A 19,207-nucleotide genomic window follows, 5' to 3' on the forward strand; every position below is an offset into this window, starting at 1 on the left:
TGGGTTCTGAAGCTTCTGCTGCTTTCAGGAGGAAACAAAACCAAAGTAACAGCAACCCTAAAAGCTAAAGCAGCCCCTCTCACATTTTAACTACTTGCCCCTCAAACCCAGCTATAGGGTTTGCCACATGAGGGAAGAGAAAAAAAAAAAAACAACCAACCCACAGAATATGCTACGCACGTCTCCACAGGAGTCGTGCTGACTTTCAGAATGAAAAGGCAGCTTTCCTTAGCGAGCATGAAGATGTCCATTCTGTGGCTTCTGTTATTAGTATGCTAACATATTATCAAGCTACTCTTATCTTCTTCTTCCACTCATCCTGTGTGGCATGGGTCCTTGCAACTATAGTGTGATCAGTTTTTTTCAAAAGTCTGTTTAACTGTGACTAGGCAAGTTTGTGGGCTGGCAAAATTTGAGTTCTTACAAAACTGAAGGATAGAAACCCCCCACCCCCCACCCCATAGTATTAAGCAATGAACACATGTTTGCAAGGAAGAGAATGATTTCTTCAGCTACTGGAAGTAATTTTTTAAGTGCCCTTAATTCACAATGCGACTTAAAAATAGTTTTAAAGGGTCTCAAGCTGGTATTTCAATAATTCTCAGTTTCTTCCTTGCAGCAACAGCCTTAAGTCAGGAGAGAAGGTCTACAATTACCTTTTCTTCGTGCTTTCCCTCTCTTTCCCTGCGCCTCAAATCGGACTAAAGATTTGAATATAAGCTTTGCATATCTGCTAATGAAATCATCAAGATCTCTCGGAACTGCCAGAATAAATTTGATTTTTTCTTGCAGCAGAGAATCATTTTAGAATGTATGAAACTCATTTTTCATGTTTTTTATAGGAAAAATTATGGTAAGTCTATCTCAACATGCAACACATTTGATTTACTGTGGCAACAACTATTAGGAGGACTTTTTTTTAGGCATTGTTTAATCTCCTTTCACCAACTCAGAGTTTAGTCCAGCAGCTTTTAAACTAAACTTTGACAATGCAAGAAACTATTCAGAGCTGCTGATTCAATGCACAACACTCTGCACTTTCAGTTTTTCTTATGAAATATTTTATTCTATTTGTAGATGTACATATGTGCAAAAAAGAAACCAACAAAAAACCACATGTACACATTTTTATCAAAAGCATTGGTGAGTGCTAAGAGTATGCAGACGAAATGAAATACGTATTTTATTCTTCCTTGATTTATGCCCACGTGCTGACCCCCGGAGGTTTAGGGGTTTCTCTACAAACGCACAGTTCCATTGACTTGAATGGCAGTACCTACGGAGTAAACGACTTTGTCTTCTTGAGTAGCACCAAAGCAGTAGTCACGGTGCCAGCTCAACACCCTCCTTCCTCCCACTTCAAGTTTGAACATTGGGTTGTTGGAGAGGTCCTCAGGCAAGCATAATACTGATATCATCAGGACATCACTGAATATCAAAATATCTTCTAGTTTAGAAGATCGGTGTTCCTCACTCTTCCATGTTATCGCAGACAGGTGCTTCAGCGAAAGAGACTTTCAGTTTCTGAGAAGAGTTATCCGTTTAGCTTCTATTTGTGTAAAAAAGCCTGTCTGGCTAAGAAGCATTTCCCACTAGGATATGAAAGCTTAGAAGTTGAATTTGTTTTACTGTTTTGTTATATCAATATAAATAGTACGAAATGTTTGGGTGGTTTTTCACATATAAAATTAGTGTGCAAAAGATCAGAAGGGAAAAGTTTCATTGCGATCGGTGCAGGAAGATGGCTATGCGCATCTCCCAAGGAAAACTCCCAAATACAAAATATTTGAAATGTTTAAATATATTTATTAAAATAGGTACAAATAGGATCAGCGTTTAAAAAAAAATCACTAACTTCTGAAAAAATGTCCTGCATTAATTCAAAGGATAGCAATAGATCAGTGTATCAGGAAGCCACCTAGAAATATCATAGTTGGAAAACCTCCAGAAGCAGGAGCTATTATCACTCACCAGACCTTCTGAATACATGTTTCACTGACAACGCTCAGTGGTTCCCAGGGCTGCAAATTTTCTATTCCCTCCTCATATTCCAAACCCACTGCGGGCAGGCTCCTCTTACACAAAAGGAGAGATTACTTTTAAGCTTGACAAGAGCACTGAAATGACTTTAAAATGTTGTTTTCTTGCTTCTTCAGGTGTACTGAAGAAATATGTCTATTTTCTTTCCCAGGTGGAGATTTCCTAATAATGGGAGAAAAGTCATAGTTTTTGTACACCGGTAAAATTGCATGTTAATAAATTTAATCCTTCACGTTATTTAAAACAGATATTAAAAAATCCATATTCAATCAATGCTTATAAAAAAATAAAAGTCTATTGACAGGATAATCCTTCCGCTAAAACTGCTTGTGTGTATGTGCCAGCACAGGAGACCCTAAAATGCTTTCTCGACACCCCAACTGTTGTCTTCTTATGGGTGCTTCTGCAGAAGGCCACTGCATGCATCTCTTCTGGCTGAAGTGCTAATTGGCATAAAAATGTATTAGAAGCATAAAAGCATGGCAGTTTCGAAATTGAGAGTACAGACAGTGCCTCGCGTTAAAAGTCTGTGAGATGCCTCAGCGTCGCAGTGCTTCTAGCCACCTTGACAAAGTTGTGGGTACTCAAAATGGAGAAAAGCAATCACTTGCACACAAACGGCGCGAAACGTGCATATTATCATTTAAGGTGCAGTTACTTCTGTTAAGATTCATGGCAGGTGGAAATCAAGTTGAAATAGAAACTAGTTCTGTGTCCTGCTCCTGCTAACAGGCCGAGTATTTTGTCAAAGGAACAGAGCAAAAATCTGTTCAAGTATTTGCATCGAGCAGGCTCCAAACTAGTTAAAATTGAAACCTCCTGATTCTGTGGTGTATTGTGTCACCCCAGGCGGTAAGGCTGCACCACCTGCAGACTCACTTTGACAAATAATAAAGTTACTTCTTGAAATTTCTCATCTTCCCTAGGCTGAGCTATCAGCCCATCATTCATTCCTCTTTCTTGTCTATCTGAAACAAGTATCGCTGCAGCAGAGATCTTCCTGCACCTCTAGTTACAGCAACAGAGTACATTTCAATTAAAAATAGATTAAAAATAGTTCTGTCAACATTTCTAGGAGCTCTCAGATAGAACAGCCTTCAGAACATTTAGGGAAAAGGCAATGAACAAAAACAACTGCAAAATAGCCCCCCCATTTCTAGGGGCTGTCATTATAGAAAAGTCACTGGAAAGAATGCCTGATTTTGAAGACATTTGAGTTGGTCCGTGATAGCTTCAGTGGGATGGTCACCTTCTGCAACAGGATAAGCAGCAGCAGAGGATTGTTCTGAGGGGGTGTTTTCTTCTGTATTCCAAAGCTTTTTTCACTTGCTCTTTAGCTTCTCCTACATAGTCCTCAACATTTTGCATATTTATCTCAATGACATCGAAGGTGTCCGCCTGTTCCTCTACTAGCAGGGCCACCTGCAGAAAGAGCTCGTGAACTTCCTTAATGCGACCTTCTAACTTCACCAGCTCCTTATGACGTGTCTCTATCTCATTCAGGGCTGAGCGAGCCCCCTTAACATCTGACAAGAGATTCTCAGAGAAGACATCCCACTTGCCTTGCTCGATCATCTCTTCAATCTGGTTGCCAGAAACATCTTTGCCCATGATCTCTAGCTGCCGCTGAATTCGAATCTTGCAGTTCTCCCGCTGGTTCATCTCTGCTGCGTTGTATTCAAACATAGCTTCCTGAAATGCGTGCATGAGGTCAACGTAGTGGTTCTTCGCTACCCTGGCAATGACAGACATAGCCCCGTATTTTGTTATTGCATCTTCGCTGAAATCTCTCATTATCTGGAGTTTCCTGTGGATGCTTTCCCCGCGGGCCTTGATGTCTCTGGCAATACAATTAGCATCTCGTTTGATGCTACTAAGACGGCGCATGGAAGTAAGGAAGCGGCTGTTTTGCTTTCTGAGCCGCTTGACATCCTCTTTTAGGTGGTCATTTTCTGTCCGGATGTTCTGTATGTCTTTATGAAGAATTTCCAAGGCATAATCAGTCTCATAAAGGAGAACATCGTGGGGTGAATTTTCATCATCCTCACTATCAGAAAACTGTTGGTTGTGTAACCTGGCAGATTCATGCAGCTCGTTTAGCCGGTCTTTCATCCTGCCTGTAAAACAGAGGAACAGGAGGAAAGAAGTTTAAAGTAAATGAAATATTGGTTTGCGAGGGTTGAAAGTTCATAACTAATAACTACATCATAGTTATAACTACATCATTGATAACATAACTATATCAAAGATAACTCAAAATATCAGATTTTAAATTTGTTCACAGTATTTTATATAGTGATGGATCTCAGATCCAAAACTCCGGTGCTAGAACACTCTTCTAGAAACTACAAAGCTTAGAAGCTAAAAAAGTGCAAGAGAGAAGACAACAAATCCTGAAGACAAATCCAAAAGAATTATAAGACAATCCCCAACCCCCCAAAAATGCCAGTCTTTCACTTGGAAAAAAAATACAAACTCTTGAGCAAATGATAGGAAGCCTTCAGCTATCGGTACGTGTAGACATGTTAATAACTGAACGCTTCCCGCTGCTGCTCACTAGAGAAATCTCCTCTAGATCTTGACCCTTCATTACATCAACTGCCCCAAATGTCACAGGTCCTCTGTCATCCTAAGCTTGCTTTTCCTGGGAGAAGAGTAGGAAGCCTCTCAGAAACAGAAATGGCATTTACCAATACAGCTGGGAAAGAAAAGTTTCGAGAAACGGTGTGGAAATTATCAAGACAGAATTAAAAAAAAAAAAAGGGAAAGGAAAGTTTAGGGTCTCCAGATGCTATCATTGACCATAGCGTGCCAGGCATCACACAAAACAACACAGCGATAGCAGCATTTTGTAAGTAAAACCATCCATCCAACCTTTCTTTTTTGTGTGATGGAAACATCCTACTGAAGGAATAAAGTAACACCGTTGTTACAGATCAGGATCTGTTTTCTATGTGTTTGCCTCAGACATACTTAACGACAAATTTCACTAAAAAGCCACAGAATGAGTAATCTGTACAGACCAGTTACGTGGTAACAAAACATAAGTCTCCTTTAAGTATGTTGTTTACTTGAAACTCTAGACCTAAAGTCTTTGCAGAAAGTGAAATCTGAAAGCTTCAGCAAGAACCCTGCACCAAGTGTTACAGCAAGCAGGAAGCTGAAAATTTCCCATCACAAGAGCTGTACATCCCATGACCTCATTTAAACTAATAAGAAAGTAAACGAAGTTAAGAAGCAGCACCAAGCAGGACATATCCAGATCTCTGTGTCTGGAGGATTCATTTTTGGTTTTTCCAGGAATTAAAGTATCTTCACAGCATTTACAAACGTGCTATCCACCGTGAACAACACATCCCTTCATAGGATCATCAGTTATTGCCAGGTTAAGAAAAGTCGTATGTGTACATACCCAGTGTAATAGGCCTAGATCTAATGTGAATTAAAACTGCAAGTTTATAATCCGTTTCATGGGATTGTTAGATGTGTCAAAGATGTTAGGGAGGAGATGGGAAAGATTCCATCACAGCCACAGCCTCTTGGGCTCGTATAGTTCATTGGGGGTATATACTAGCAAAAAAGTGAATTTCAACTTAAACCAATTATTTTACAAGCAATGTAAACCAAGAAAGTCCATTAATATCCTGAGAGAAGAGCTTTCATTCAAGACTCCACACATGTAAGATAATTGTTTGAATTTAAAACATAAGCTGCATAGATTCAACTCAATCATATAGAGAAAGCTTTAGGAAATGGAAGGTTTTCCACCTCCTCCCTCAGCAATAATAAAATCAAGACTTTCACTTCATGCCACAACATCAAGATGAAAAATCCCCATCTAAAAGGAAAAAAAAAATTTACTTGGCTTTAAAACTGTATGGCCAAATTTGCCTAGAGGCACTGAGACAGTGAGAACATCTACCCTTCCTGTCTGGAAATAGCAGACCATTTTCTAGACAGCATGGTGGAAAGGGAACAAACAAAGGCATCTAGCAATCTCAGGATTATTTAGATCTCTTCTAATCACTAACTGTTTCTGAGATGCTTTTCACCTGAAATGTAGACGTGGCTCTGAAAACCAGTCACGTTGCTCATCTGACTGCATTCCTGACTCTTACTGGCTTCCCTAGAGTTGATGATCCTCCGACTTCTAGTCTGATCCTTGAACTGACGTGTGTTGTGTTCAGCAGTTTATTCTTTTTGTGTTTAGCATCTACATTTGGAAACAGCAAACAATGTTTTTTATTGCTTTAAAATGACAATCCACAGTAGCAAGGTGCCATTCATGTAAACTAAATCATGTGTGTGCAGAATTCTGTTGCCTTTGTGCTTACCATTCCTTGAACTTGAAAAAAACTAAATTTCATCAGCCTTCCACAGAGAGCAGACTGACGACTGGCTCAACAGTAATTACATTTTATTTCTTGTGCTTGACAAAGAAAACACAAACAGAAAACCACACTGAGTAAGAGCTCCTGCGTAATAAACTCATAATTTTGTAGGAATAGGTCTACCCTTCCTTCCCCCTACCCTCAAAAGTGTAACTTGCAATTTCAATTTCTCACCTGCAACTATTTTAAGGTGTTAGATAAAATAAAAATAGGAAGAAATAGAGAAGCAAATACACGGTAATTCACAACATGAAAATACTAATGCTGTAAAAAGTTCACGTGTATACTAATTCTGCAGCATCTCTGTAAAAATATCGCTAATTTTTTTCAATACAACATGAAAGGTTGAAAAGTCAAGCATTAAAAGAAGAGTAAGGAGCTGTCAAGTGTGGCCTCAGATTGCACCACGATGTTGCCTACACACAGGAAGATCATGCAATTAAACACTGGCCTATGTCCTATTACTTCTACCAAGTCTCTGCCTGCCATCTATATGCACTGAATAAAAGTTGTACAACGTAAAATTTAATATTCATCATGCAGTGCATGGACAGCTATCTCATTTACTATGTTACTACTGCTCATTTCCTTAGGGATTTCTCCTGTGAAATCCCTGGAAAGCTCCATAAACTCGTAACAGTCTTTGGGGGAGGGCAGATCTAACAGCCCCATCTACAGTCACAGGTTTCAGCCCAGAGTGATTAAGGACAACACTATCACTCTTGATGAGTTATGATGCCTGCTTGAGACACCTGAAGCACAGTTCTTTGTACCTGGTACGTTCAGAAGTCAGCTCCTTCTGACTTCGGTCACCGCTGCAAGCCTCGGGCACTTTGCTGAGTAAGATCGTGAAGTAACAAGCTGGACATCAGTGAATGAACACATGGATCAAGGCCACTTGTGAGAAGCTCATCTCAATGATATGTACAGCATCACCCATCATCTCTGTGATCCAGTAGATCCAGTAGAATCCAATTCTAAATGTAAACAGAGGGATCAAATTACAGTTGCACTCACAATCTTCAACCTGGGGTTTCCCAGTTTCCGAGTGCTCAGCTCTAAAAGCCTACATTTCTGAAACTACATACCAAAACTTACATTCAAGGTGGTCAACGTTAGGATCTTTTAACTCTGCATTGAGGACTTGTACCCGTCAGGGTAATGGTTCTGCAGTTAAAGTGATCACACTTTTGTCCTAACAAATGGATGCCATCTCTTCAAGCCTGACTTCAGAGTCCTGCAAAATCAGGGACTTTTTGACATCTTCTTTCATTCCCCCTGAGTCCTGTCTTTTTCTCTCTGTTTCTAAGGTGCATCACCTAGCCTGCTTCCCACTTCATCTTCACATTTTCAAGATGCTCTTCCTTATCTACATACAGTGCCTGGACAGGATGGAGGACAGGAAGAGAATGACTTTCTGCCTGTATTTCAGCATCATATTAGGCCACAAACACCACAAATTGCAGAGGACACCTATTCAGCTTTATGCCAGAGCATGCTCAATTACTCTGTAGGTCAGCATTTGCAATATTTGGCCTGAGACCTGTGAGGTTCAAGAAAATGTTTACATTTCAGCTTTCTTTAGCACCTTTTGCTCCAAGAACACAGTAAATTTATTTGGGGAATTTGCAAACTGCTGCTTTGAGAAACTCACAATTTGGCAAAATTTTAGGAGTTTTACATAAGGAAAACAGCAGGCTCGAATGCAACGCCACCACAGAGGTCTTTCCCCATTTCAAATTCCCATTCCAAACAAAGGGGAACCAGATCTTCCCAAGAGAGGACAATAACTTCCAAGCATTCCTTTGATAGTGTCAGGGACAGAACTAATGCTAAAGAGCTGAAACAAATGAACAAACAAGCATGGGAGAGCAGGGGGAACAGCCATTTGAAAAATTTCAGCTTAACGGATCAGTATTTAGAAAAGTTGACCTCCTTGATCAGATGTTGTTGTTACTCAGGAAAGTTTGCATCTACTTACATGTTGATAGCATTGTTTGTAATTAAAACAGCAATATATGAATACATAGTACATTACTAGTTGTTAGGGATAGCCTCAGCACTCATTCTTCAAAATGAGCGGCAATCTCTCCCTTAATATAGCGCCCGGTACAGCAGTAGAAGTTGGGCTCCCTGGCTAGAAAGCAGCTCTGCAGAAAAGGACCTTGGTGTGCTGGTGGACATCAAGTTGAACATGAGTCAGCAATGCACCCTTGTGGCAAAGGAGGCCAACAGCATCCTGGGCTGGAGTAGCCAAAGTGGTGGAGGGAAGTGACCCCTCCCATCTGACACTCGAGAGTCCACATCTGGAGTGCTGTGTCGGTGCTGGGGCTCCCCAGCGCAAGAGACATGGACACACTGGGGTGAGGCCAGGGGAGGCCACCAAGATGGTCAGAGGTGCTGGAGCACCTGATGTATGAGGAGAGGCTGAGAGAGCTGGGAATGTTCAGCCTGGAAAACAGGAAGCTCAAGGGAGATCTTGTTGCTGTCACCAACTGTGTAATGCAAGGGTAGACCCTTCATGGAGATGTACAGCGACAGCACAAGAGGCAACAGACCCAAATGGAAACAAGGGAAAAGCCAGCCAGATAATAAAGGGGGGGAAAAGGAAAAAAACCCTTTCAGAAACACTGGAAAAGGTGCCCAGAGAAGTTTTGGAATCTGCATCCTTGAAGATACTCAAAACTCAACTGGACGTGGCCCTCAGCAACCTGAACTACCTGTGTGTGTTTTGAGGGGGGCTGGATTAGACAACCTCCAGAGGTCCAGTCTAAATTGTTCTAGTACTCAGCCTTAGGTCAAAAGTTTGCTAATTTGAACATGAGCGCTAAATATATTCAATTACTTGCACAGGTTTATTTAAGATACATCTAACACATTAGAATATCAAGACACCAACTACTCTGTACTCTGGAGTAACAGCCCCAAGCATACAAATACCTTAATTCTAAGAGTGTGTGTTTGAATAGATTAGCTGTCAGTTTGATTTTCTTTTAAAATACTGTGTATATTCAAACAGGAAATGTACTTCCATGTTTGTATTTTTTGGCTAGATAAATCTGTCCTTGTAAAAATAAAGTTCCTTCTGCAGTCCATCATGGTATGTACGCCCAAACACACACTCACTCACAGAGGAAATACAGGCCAGGTAATGACTGCAGAGGTTACAACTTTGAAGCCAGATACCCACCAAGTACAGTCAGCTGAGGACATGTTCAGTACTCATCTCTCCATGTTCGCATGCTACTTCTTGGTATTAATCACCACAATGACTAGCTTTCCCATGATGCATGAGAAAGACGCAAGCTGTCCTGTTGCAACAAGACTGCAGCCCCACACAACTCTGCACGACATGGGATTTCAGAGAGGAAAGGAAATCCACTCTGAAAATCAAAAACTGTGCATACACGTAAAACCCCTTTCTGTTAGCTCCATATACATACAAATAGGAGTCCTGCATAGCATATATTTCCATTGCTGTGCTAATGTTCTGCAGCCTGTTATCTACGTAGAAATAACTTAAGGATGAAAAGTTATTTCTATAGAAACAAATGAGTTGCACACCTGTATTTATTTCGGCTTTAACATTTGTGTATCCACATCACTGAGCTTGGGGACAAACGGTGAAATAAAGCAGCAGTTTCAGCACAGCATCCATATTTCATCACCAGCAGCTGGGAAGGAAGCCAGTGTACATTTGTTCTTTTTACAGCATCCACAAAAGGCAGCTGCTAGTTAATACCAGTTTGTGGATTACCAAAAGTCTAGTCAGTAATCTTTTCAGCCTTGAGGAGGACCTTACAAGATAAAGCTTTTACTTCAGCTGAAGCAGCCTATTTGAGGAACAACAGATACTTCAAAACAAGCCAGTTAAAAATCGTTTCTATCAGCAGTTCTTCTCTCCCTCAGAAGGTAAAAGTCCTTTTGTGCTCCACTACGAACCCACATGGCTCATCCTGTCTCTGAATGACACGTGCTTTTGGTTGCATGACACACAATAGATGTGACCCAAGAAACAAGTGATAAACAATTAGGAAATAACCTGCTCCTAGGCAGAATTACTTCATAGCCAAGTGTGCGTCAGCACATTCCAGTAATTTCCCATACTGCTTGTAGAGGATGCAGTATTGATGGAAATCTACTCAGATGGACTGGCTGAGTCGAACACACTCCGTTGCAAGACAAATAGTGTGCTGCTGTTGCACAAAAATGCAAGTCATGTATAGGTAAAAGAAGTGTTAAATGCAGCTGAAGCCTTTCACTTAAGAGTTGGAGTCTCAGATTTAATCATAATTGTCTAGTATCTTTCTGTTTGGGAAACAACTGTTTTAGACCGGATTTAATAATTTTGCTTGGTATCTGTTGTCCAATAATAGATTTGACAATATGAATTAACTTGGAAAACACAGTATTGTTTACAATAGGTTTTCCTCTTTCCAAAAGAGCTTCTAATTGACTAATGGCAGAGTGCTAGTCATCTTTTCAGACCAAATTTCCTGTCTCCCCAGTCATGTCCATCACTGGTGGAACAGCAGGCTTGAATTTCTCAAATCACTCCTCTTTTTTCTTGCTTCTCATCTACAAGAGGTCAAGGAAACGCCAAAAATCATAATCTAATGATTAGGACAGTTAGCCTTCTGGACCTGTTTTAAGATCACATCCGTATATTAACTCCAATATTAACAACTATGACAGAGATCAGCATTTCATAATCTTTTTGTGGCCTCACTGAAAGGAAGTTATCTTCTCTGGAGTTTCTTGGATTGGACAATGTTTAAAAATAGAGAAAATGTATTCAGGATTGAAAATACATCAGTTAACACAGAACACCAGTTACAAAGCTACAGAAATCCAGCAAGAAGCCGCAAATGTATCTGAAGACTATTAGCCACTACCCACTTCATACTGTCGTCAAAGCCTGTGTACAGCAGAACACCTCCTTTATACTTTCAGTCACCCTAGTGAGAAGTGTATGCAGTTGCAAATGCCTCAAGGCAGGTTTCTTTTTTCCAAAAGCTTGTGTGAAGTGTCAACTTCTCCGTTTGTACCAGAACAAGTCATTTACTACAAGCCCATACATGCAGAGAAGTAGGGATGGCTCCATTCTTTGCAGTTGTCTGAATCTCCAAGTCTCCAGTGGTTCCTTTCCTACCGTAAAGGCTAGGAAAGGCCTGGGGGAAAAAAATTAACATTCAAATAGTTTGTTGCCTCTAACTCAAAGTAATGAGGCAATAATTGCTTGAATACTGATAGCTTTGGAGGTTCTTTAACTTACCCTGGTTTCTTTACCAGTATTCAATCTCTTCACTATAAAATAACTCAATTTTTGTACCACAGCATATTGGAAATTCAAGGATCTAGAGTGCATCGCATACTTCCCAGAGGTATTCAAAAAGGTTAATTATCTTGGTGTTTTCCATAGACTGGTTATCAGGTTTTCCAGACACCAGTATCAAAACTAGGAGAAGCTGCTGTCATATATTAAATGCACACATAATATGCATTTCATTTTTCACGTATTTATGAAGAGATTGGCAAAAAAATCTGAAGTTTTAACTTGTTACTACACAGTAGCACATGCTAAGTAAACATGATTCTTGCATTGGAGAGCACAGCCTGTTGCATATAGGTTGACTGCTACTATTTACTGGGTTGTCTGCATTTTCATTGGAGAGCTGTGGATCACCACTGACAAATGTTCAATCCTGGATAGACAATAAGATGGATTCACAGTATCTTCTCTTGAATTTTTCTCACAAGTCACACTAATGAGCAATTGAAATTAGATTTGGCTTTGTTTGGCTGGGGAGCTTGTACCCACGCTGTAAAAAAAAAAGTTTCTCCATTTTCACTACATGTCCCACTGAAAAGTGTCAGTCTTCACCTGCATCGTCTGAACCCCCTCACAAAATTGCTAACTCCCTCCAGCAGTCGTCATGCTTCTGTATACAAATGGAAAAGTTAAGGACAGGAAAGGCTAATGCACACCCCAAATGTAGGTGCAAAAGGCGCACACTTCCTTTTCCTAAGAATGCTAGAAACAGAATATATAGTTAGCAACTGCAGATATTGAAAACCTGCTAAATCCTTGGAGTCCTTGAGACCTGTGAGCTGACTCCTATCGGTTTTAACATGCACAGCTTGCTAAAAACAGAGCGCCATTACAAAGAGTAGATGAACATGCACGGGACTGTATTTTACCCAAGGAGGGGGGGAACAGTCCCACCATTGCTGCCCACTCAGTGCTTTTCAGTACTTGCAGTGCACTGCAGGCTAACTACTGCAGTGTGCCCGTCCTTCCTGCCGCAGGCGAAACTAAGGTCTTCAGGTAAAATTGGCCTGGATGGAGACAAGGAGACCACGAACTGTACCTCCACAGGCTTGGTAAATAGTTAAGACAGAACCATACCACTAGCATAAACAGTGAGACAGCCATCCATGCATTTCTTGGCAATTACTACAGCTCAGCATCGTTATGAGTCACTGCACAAGGAAATCAGACGACACACTCACAGGCAGTGCTGTCGCTACAGTGCCCTGAGTATATACATTATCTCATTAATCACCTCGGCTTCCCTGAAACACATTGGCTCAGCGAAATAGCTATGTACATACCACATTTATATAACTACTATTGCTACCACATGGTGGTATTTATAAGTGATTAAGACATTATGTTGGCATCCGAGTAGAAATACAGGTTGCATGTGATCATCAGTCAGAAGCAACATGTTCTACAGACATTTTTAAATTAGCACAACAGCATTACTTTTTAAAACACACATATATTTAAAGCTTGTAATGCAGTGTTACAATCTGAGATCAAGTACTCTTTACTTTAAAAAACGCCTTTAAAGTTAAATACGGGGTGTTTTATTGGTATTTGTTCATGTGGACCAGTACACATGAGGCTCGGTTCTGGATCCTACTGCAAAATCTACACAGCTGTAACTGGACCAAAATAGTTTCAGCCAGGAAATAACCCCCACAGCCACATATGCATACCCACAGCCTCAGCCCCAGGACACGTCAGGCGCTGGCAGGCTTTATGGCAATTACTCTACACTACTTAGCAGCCCATGGGTGTTTACAGGCCCGTTCAAAGTACCAGTGAAGTTGAGACAAGATATAGATGTCACTGGGGACACACTGGCCGGTGGTACTCGGAGAATCAGTTCCTGACTAGGCATATCCAAAGCTCAAGCAAGCTTGATTTGTCACCAACACAAATAACGGCACAGAGGGAAGGCATACCAGGAAAACCTGGAGCGTTCACTACTTTCTTGGCTTTTGTGAGCATGAGTTTGTCAAGAATAATCTAGGCAATTAATAGGTTAACTGTCATAGTAGATAAAGCAAAAGCTGCACGCATGATAAGCCTTCTGAAGTCAAGATATGTGACATCATTCCCTCTGTGATAAACTACAGAAATACAGTCTAGATGAGAAGCGTCAAACACTTTGTGTGATAGGCTAGATGAGATATCAAGATGCTCAACACAATCAGCAAAAGCTATCAAAACAGATGTAGAAACTGAACTGCATTGCTCCCCTCATGCGGAGCCTCCCCCGCTCCCCAAGAGGGGGTTCCCAGGAGCCAGCCCTAGGCAGGAGCAGCGCTGCTGCTCCCTGGGAATGATGTTCCTCACCAGAGATGGCTCACGTGGGGGCCACGTCTTGGGGGGGCAGCCCAAAATGCAAGTGTAACCAGAAATGGCTTCTCTGCAAAACTACATGAAAGTGGTAACCCCGCATTTGGTGTTGAGATGAGTTTATTGGATCAAGTTAACATTGCCTCAGTAATTTCTGCACCGAGCTTTGTCATCCCTGCACTATAGGGATGACCAAAGAGTCCAAGAAAATAGACAGGCCAGATAAAAGATAATGGAAAGTGTATCTGGTCCAGCACCTTCATACTTGACACAGCAGTCATCTTCTCACCGTCAGAACTGGTTTTGAATATAGAATCATAGAATCACAGAATCATAGAATCATAGAATAGTTTGGGTTGGAAGGGACCTCTAAAGGTCATCTAGTCCAACCTCCCTGCCGTGGGCAGGGACATCTTCAACTAGATCAGGTTACTCAGAGCCCCGGCCAACCTGACCTTGAAGGTTTCCAGGGATGGGGCATCCACCACCTCTCTGGGCAACCTGTGCCAATGCTTCACCACCCTCAGCGTAAAAAATTTCTCCCTTATATCTAGTCTAAATCTACCCCCCTTTAGTTTAAAGCCATGACCCCTTGTCCTGTCACAACAGGCCCTGCTAAAAAGTCTGCCGCCATCTTTTTTATAAGCCCCCTTTAAGTACTGAGAGGCTGCAATAAGGTCTCCCCGAAGCCTTCTCTTCTCTAGGCTGAACAACCCCAACTCTCTCAGCCTTTCTTCACAGGAGAGGTGTTCCAGCCCCCTGATCATTTTTGTGACCCCCCTCTGGACCCGCTCCAACAGGTCCGTGTCTTTCTTATGCTGAGGGCTCCAGAGCTGGACGCAGTACTCCAGGTGGGGTCTCACCAGAGCAGAGTAGAAGGGCAGAATCACCTCCCTCGACCTGCTGGCCACGCTGCTTTGGATGCAGCCCAGGATACGACTGGCCTTCTGGGCTGCGAGCGCACATTGCTGGCTCATGCCCAGCTTTTCACCCACCAGTACCCCCAAGTCCTTCTCGGCAGGGCTGCTCTTAATCCCTTCATCCCCCAGCCTGTATTGATACCGGGGGTTGCCCCGACCCAGGTGCAGGACCTTGCACTTGGCCTTGTTAAACCTCATGAGGTTCACACGGGCCCACTTCTCCAGCTTGTCCAGGTCCCTCCGGATGGCATCCCGTCCCCCTGGCATGTTGACCGCACCACTCAGCTTGGTGTCATCTGCAAACTTGCTGAGGGTGCACTCGATCCCACTGTCTATGTCATTGATGAAGATATTAAACAGTACCGGTCCCAATACGGACCCCTGTGGGACGCCACTCGTCACCGATCTCCATCTGGACATTGAGCTGTTGACCACTACCCTCTGGATGCGACCATCCAACCAATTCCTCACCCACCGGGCAGTCCACCCATCAAATCCATACCTCTCCAGTTTAGAGAGAAGGATGTTGTGGGGGACCGTGTCAAAGGCCTTACAGAGGTCCAGATAGACGACATCTGTAGCCCTTCCCATGTCCACTGATGTCGTCACTCCATCATAGAAGGCCACTAGGTTAGTCAGGCAGGACTTGCCCTTGGCGAAGCCATGCTGGCTGTCTCGAATCACCTCCCTGTCCTCCCTGTGCCTTAGCATAGCTTCCAGGAGGATCTGTTCCATGATCTTCCCAGGCACAGAGGTGAGACTGACTGGCCTGTAGTTCCCCGGGTCTTCCTTTTTCCCCTTTTTAAAAATGGGGGTTATGTTTCCCCTTTTCCAGTCAGTGGGAACTTCACCGGACTGCCACGACTTCTCAAATATGATGGATAGTGGCTTAGCAGCTTCATCCGCCAGTTCCTTCAGGACCCGTGGATGGATCTCATCAGGTCCCATGGACTTGTGTACCTTCAGGTGCCTTAGATGGTCTCGAACCTGATGTTCTCCTACAGTGGGCGGCTCTTCATTCTCCCAGTCCCCGCCTTTGCCTTCTGCGGCTTGGGCGGTGAGGCTCGAGCACTTGCCAGTGAAGACCGAGGCAAAAAAGTCATTGAGTACCACCCAACATTATGATGGCTTGCCAACATTATGATGGGTTTCTGTCACACTCATAGGTTATCCATATTTTCCATTAGCAGCTTGGAGAGTGGAACCAAATATGAGCCTGTACAGTCTCTGGGTGACACTGAGCTGGAAGGGAGGGAAAGCGAGCATTTGGTGGCGGAGGGGAGGAGAAATGATGAGAATTTAAGATGATCTTGCTAATTAAGAGAAGTATTAACAAAAATAAAAGGAAATTCAATAGAGACGAGCCTGGTATGGTACATTTAGAAGAAATTATTCACACAGATAGAAATTAGGGAACACCTAGTTTGGTAGCAGGAAAGCATTGGTGGGATTATAGCAGATTGCAAGCTAAAAACCAAGTTCACAATATAATGCCATTGTAAAAAACCCTATGTCTTATATGAGAGATGGCATAGGAAGGACTGGTTTGACTCTGCTTGGCATAGGTAAGGCCTCAGTTGGAGTAGTACATCCTGCACCAGTTATCACACTAGGAAAGTTGGAGCACACTGGGCATTGTCTCCAAATGGTTTCGAAAATACAACCCTGGAGGAAGACGAGTTGAAGGAATTACGTTCATTTCATGCAGAAGACCAGGGAGAGAGACACAGCACTCCAATGTATAAAAGGAGTTTATAAAAAGAGAAATGATCAGTTTGTTCCCTGTGTTGACATTGGAAACACATGAAGTAATCCATTTGTTTCACACATGAGATCTATTCTGAACTAGCTGTGACTAGCTGAAAATCGGACCATTTCTCTGCAGTACTGTTGGACCCTCTTCCTTAGAGGATAGAGAGAGGCTACAGAAACCTCTCTCAGGTCTGTTTAGATGCAGTGCTACAATGCACCGAATGGATTAGGTAACGTCTTACAGCCTCTCCATGGCCCTGCATTTCCATGATTTGTTCAGTGCCCTCGCTCCCAGTCTCACTGTGTGTCCAGCACAGTGTATGTGCTCGCACAGGCGAGCACAGGCCCGCTGCCCATGCTGGGGAGCAATTTGGGTGACACTTTTCACCCAGCAGATTCTCCTCCCTCTCTATTATTTCTGCGCCAGCGGCAACCACCATTTCTCCTTTTGGAGCACATCTTGGTTACTGTTATAACATAATGGAAGGTGTCAGACATGGAGCCTAACCCCACAGCACCCAAAATCTCCAAGACTGTGATATAATATGCAGTTGCGTCCCACAGCATCATGTTTATCTGCAGTGCCCAGAAGATACTCTTATCACAGTATTCTCATTTTAATGACTCAAGAGATCTTATGGACCGTGCTTAGTTTCTTCATGAAGATCTCTTAGGACAACAGAGGTTAACTTGCAGTTTTAGTCTCAGCCAAAACACCAGATACATTTGCCATATGTCTTAACATGCAATTTCAGTTTCAGAGCAGTGGTCATACAAGGCAGTCAGTGAAAAAAAATAAGGTGAGGAAAAGGTCATCAGAGGTGTTGGGATCTAAACCATCCTTTCTTAAGGATGACCTTTAGTCTGTTCGTCTGGTAGACCTTTGGATTGTTTTGAATAAAAAAAAGTTACGCTCATCTTGTAGTCCCACTGCTTCCATATAAAACTATTTAAATGGCGAGTAACACCATTGGTAAGAAAGCAGCATCCTTCAAATTATACTCTTATCTTAAAAAGTCATATATTGCGATTTTGGCCCCTGACAGCTTAAAAAACGGTTCCTAAAATACCATCTAAAGACCAGGAACAAGAAATGTGAATGTCCGTTTTAGACCAGTGTTATTCTTCTAGTCATTTCCTTTCCTGGTATCACACAGTTACATGCAGTTATCTCAGACATACACGAATACTAATTCTTCGTGGCAGGAAAGGAAATTAATATCAATTAATAGGAAGCAATCAAAGAACGCTAACTTTTGCACCCACTCGCAGATCTGGCCATGATGATGCCCAAGAAAGGAGTTTATTATATTATTATATTTTGCATATAAACCCGATTCTCTACAAAATCTGCTCTGGAGCTATTCATAACCACACACGAGCATATTCATAACCACATATGAGCACTATGAATGAAATGTTAATACTCATTAAGCCAGACAAGCAAGGCAGCTAGAGACGCAGACGCCCGTTGGGACCGGACGAGGAGACTCGTATTTGAAAGCGCCTCTGGTTTTCCCTCATCCTGCGAAAAACCCAGCCACCCCTTTTGCCCCTTTTGAGGGACCAGAGCTACCCGAAGGCAGCTAAGGCACCTCCGGACCCAAAAGCCCGGTCCCCATCCCCTGCCGTCCCCTGCCGTCCCTTCTGCCTCCGGGCTTCAGACTTCCCCTCTCGACTCAAACCGGGCAGTTTCGCTTACTCTTACGCAAAACCGAGTTGCAAAGCTCTCCGAAAGCCCCGCGGCTCCTCCTGCCTCGCCGGCCGGGCCGGCCGCCGAGCACCGGGCGCGCCGCGGGACTCCCCCCGACAGCAGGGGAAGGGACGGGCTGACCGCCACCGCCGGAGCCCAGCACCCGGCCCGGCCCAGAGCTGCCCTCTCTCCCGAAGCAGCTCCGGGTCGGCGCCCGGGGACCCCGGCTGATGCTGAGCGGGGCTCGGGGATACGGCAGGGCTTCCGTCCCGGGAGCCGACGGCGACATGCCCGGGGTGAAGAAGCCCGGCCCGGCCGGTTCCCCGAGGAAAGCGCCGTCTCGTCCTCCCCCATCCCGGCAGGTACTCACCCCTGGGCAGGGCAGGGCAGGGCAGGACAGGACAGGACAGGACGGCCCGGCCCGGCCCGGCCCCCCTCGCTCCACCCGCGCTGCTCCCCGCGGTGCCGCTGCCGCCGCAGCGCCCGCGCCGTCGAGGCAAGAGCTGGTCCCCGCGGAGCGTCCCGCCCCCGCCGCTCGGCTCACCGGCCTATTGGCTGCAAGAGGGGGTGATTTGCATAGCGGCGCCCCGCCCCTGGCGGGCTGTCAATCACGGCCGTCGAGGGGCGGATGGAGGGGCGGCCGCACAGGCCGTGCGCCGTGCCCCCTTCCTCCTCCTCCTCCTCCTCCGTCCCCTCGGGGCGGCGCTCGGCTCGCACCACTTCTTAGCGGGGGGAAAGTCCGCCCCGTGGGTGCTGGGAA

At 43.7% G+C, this 19,207-nt stretch overlaps 1 protein-coding gene across 1 annotated transcript; it reads right to left on the minus strand.

The window, feature by feature from the left end:
• Nucleotides 1-1,783: 1,783 nt before the first annotated feature.
• Nucleotides 1,784-18,860, minus strand: STX11 (syntaxin 11). The gene is made up of 3 exons (XM_076335523.1): nucleotides 18,818-18,860; nucleotides 7,205-7,408; nucleotides 1,784-4,157 (listed from the first exon to the last, which is right to left on the minus strand). The coding sequence occupies exon 3, from the start codon at nucleotides 4,150-4,152 to the stop codon at nucleotides 3,286-3,288; it is 867 nt and encodes a 288-aa protein (XP_076191638.1). The 5' UTR covers nucleotides 4,153-4,157; nucleotides 7,205-7,408; nucleotides 18,818-18,860; the 3' UTR covers nucleotides 1,784-3,285.
• Nucleotides 18,861-19,207: the final 347 nt, after the last annotated feature.

The sequence above is a fragment of the Aptenodytes patagonicus genome, chromosome 3 (assembly GCF_965638725.1).
Source record: "Aptenodytes patagonicus chromosome 3, bAptPat1.pri.cur, whole genome shotgun sequence".
In the NCBI taxonomy this organism is placed as follows: domain Eukaryota; kingdom Metazoa; phylum Chordata; class Aves; order Sphenisciformes; family Spheniscidae; genus Aptenodytes; species Aptenodytes patagonicus.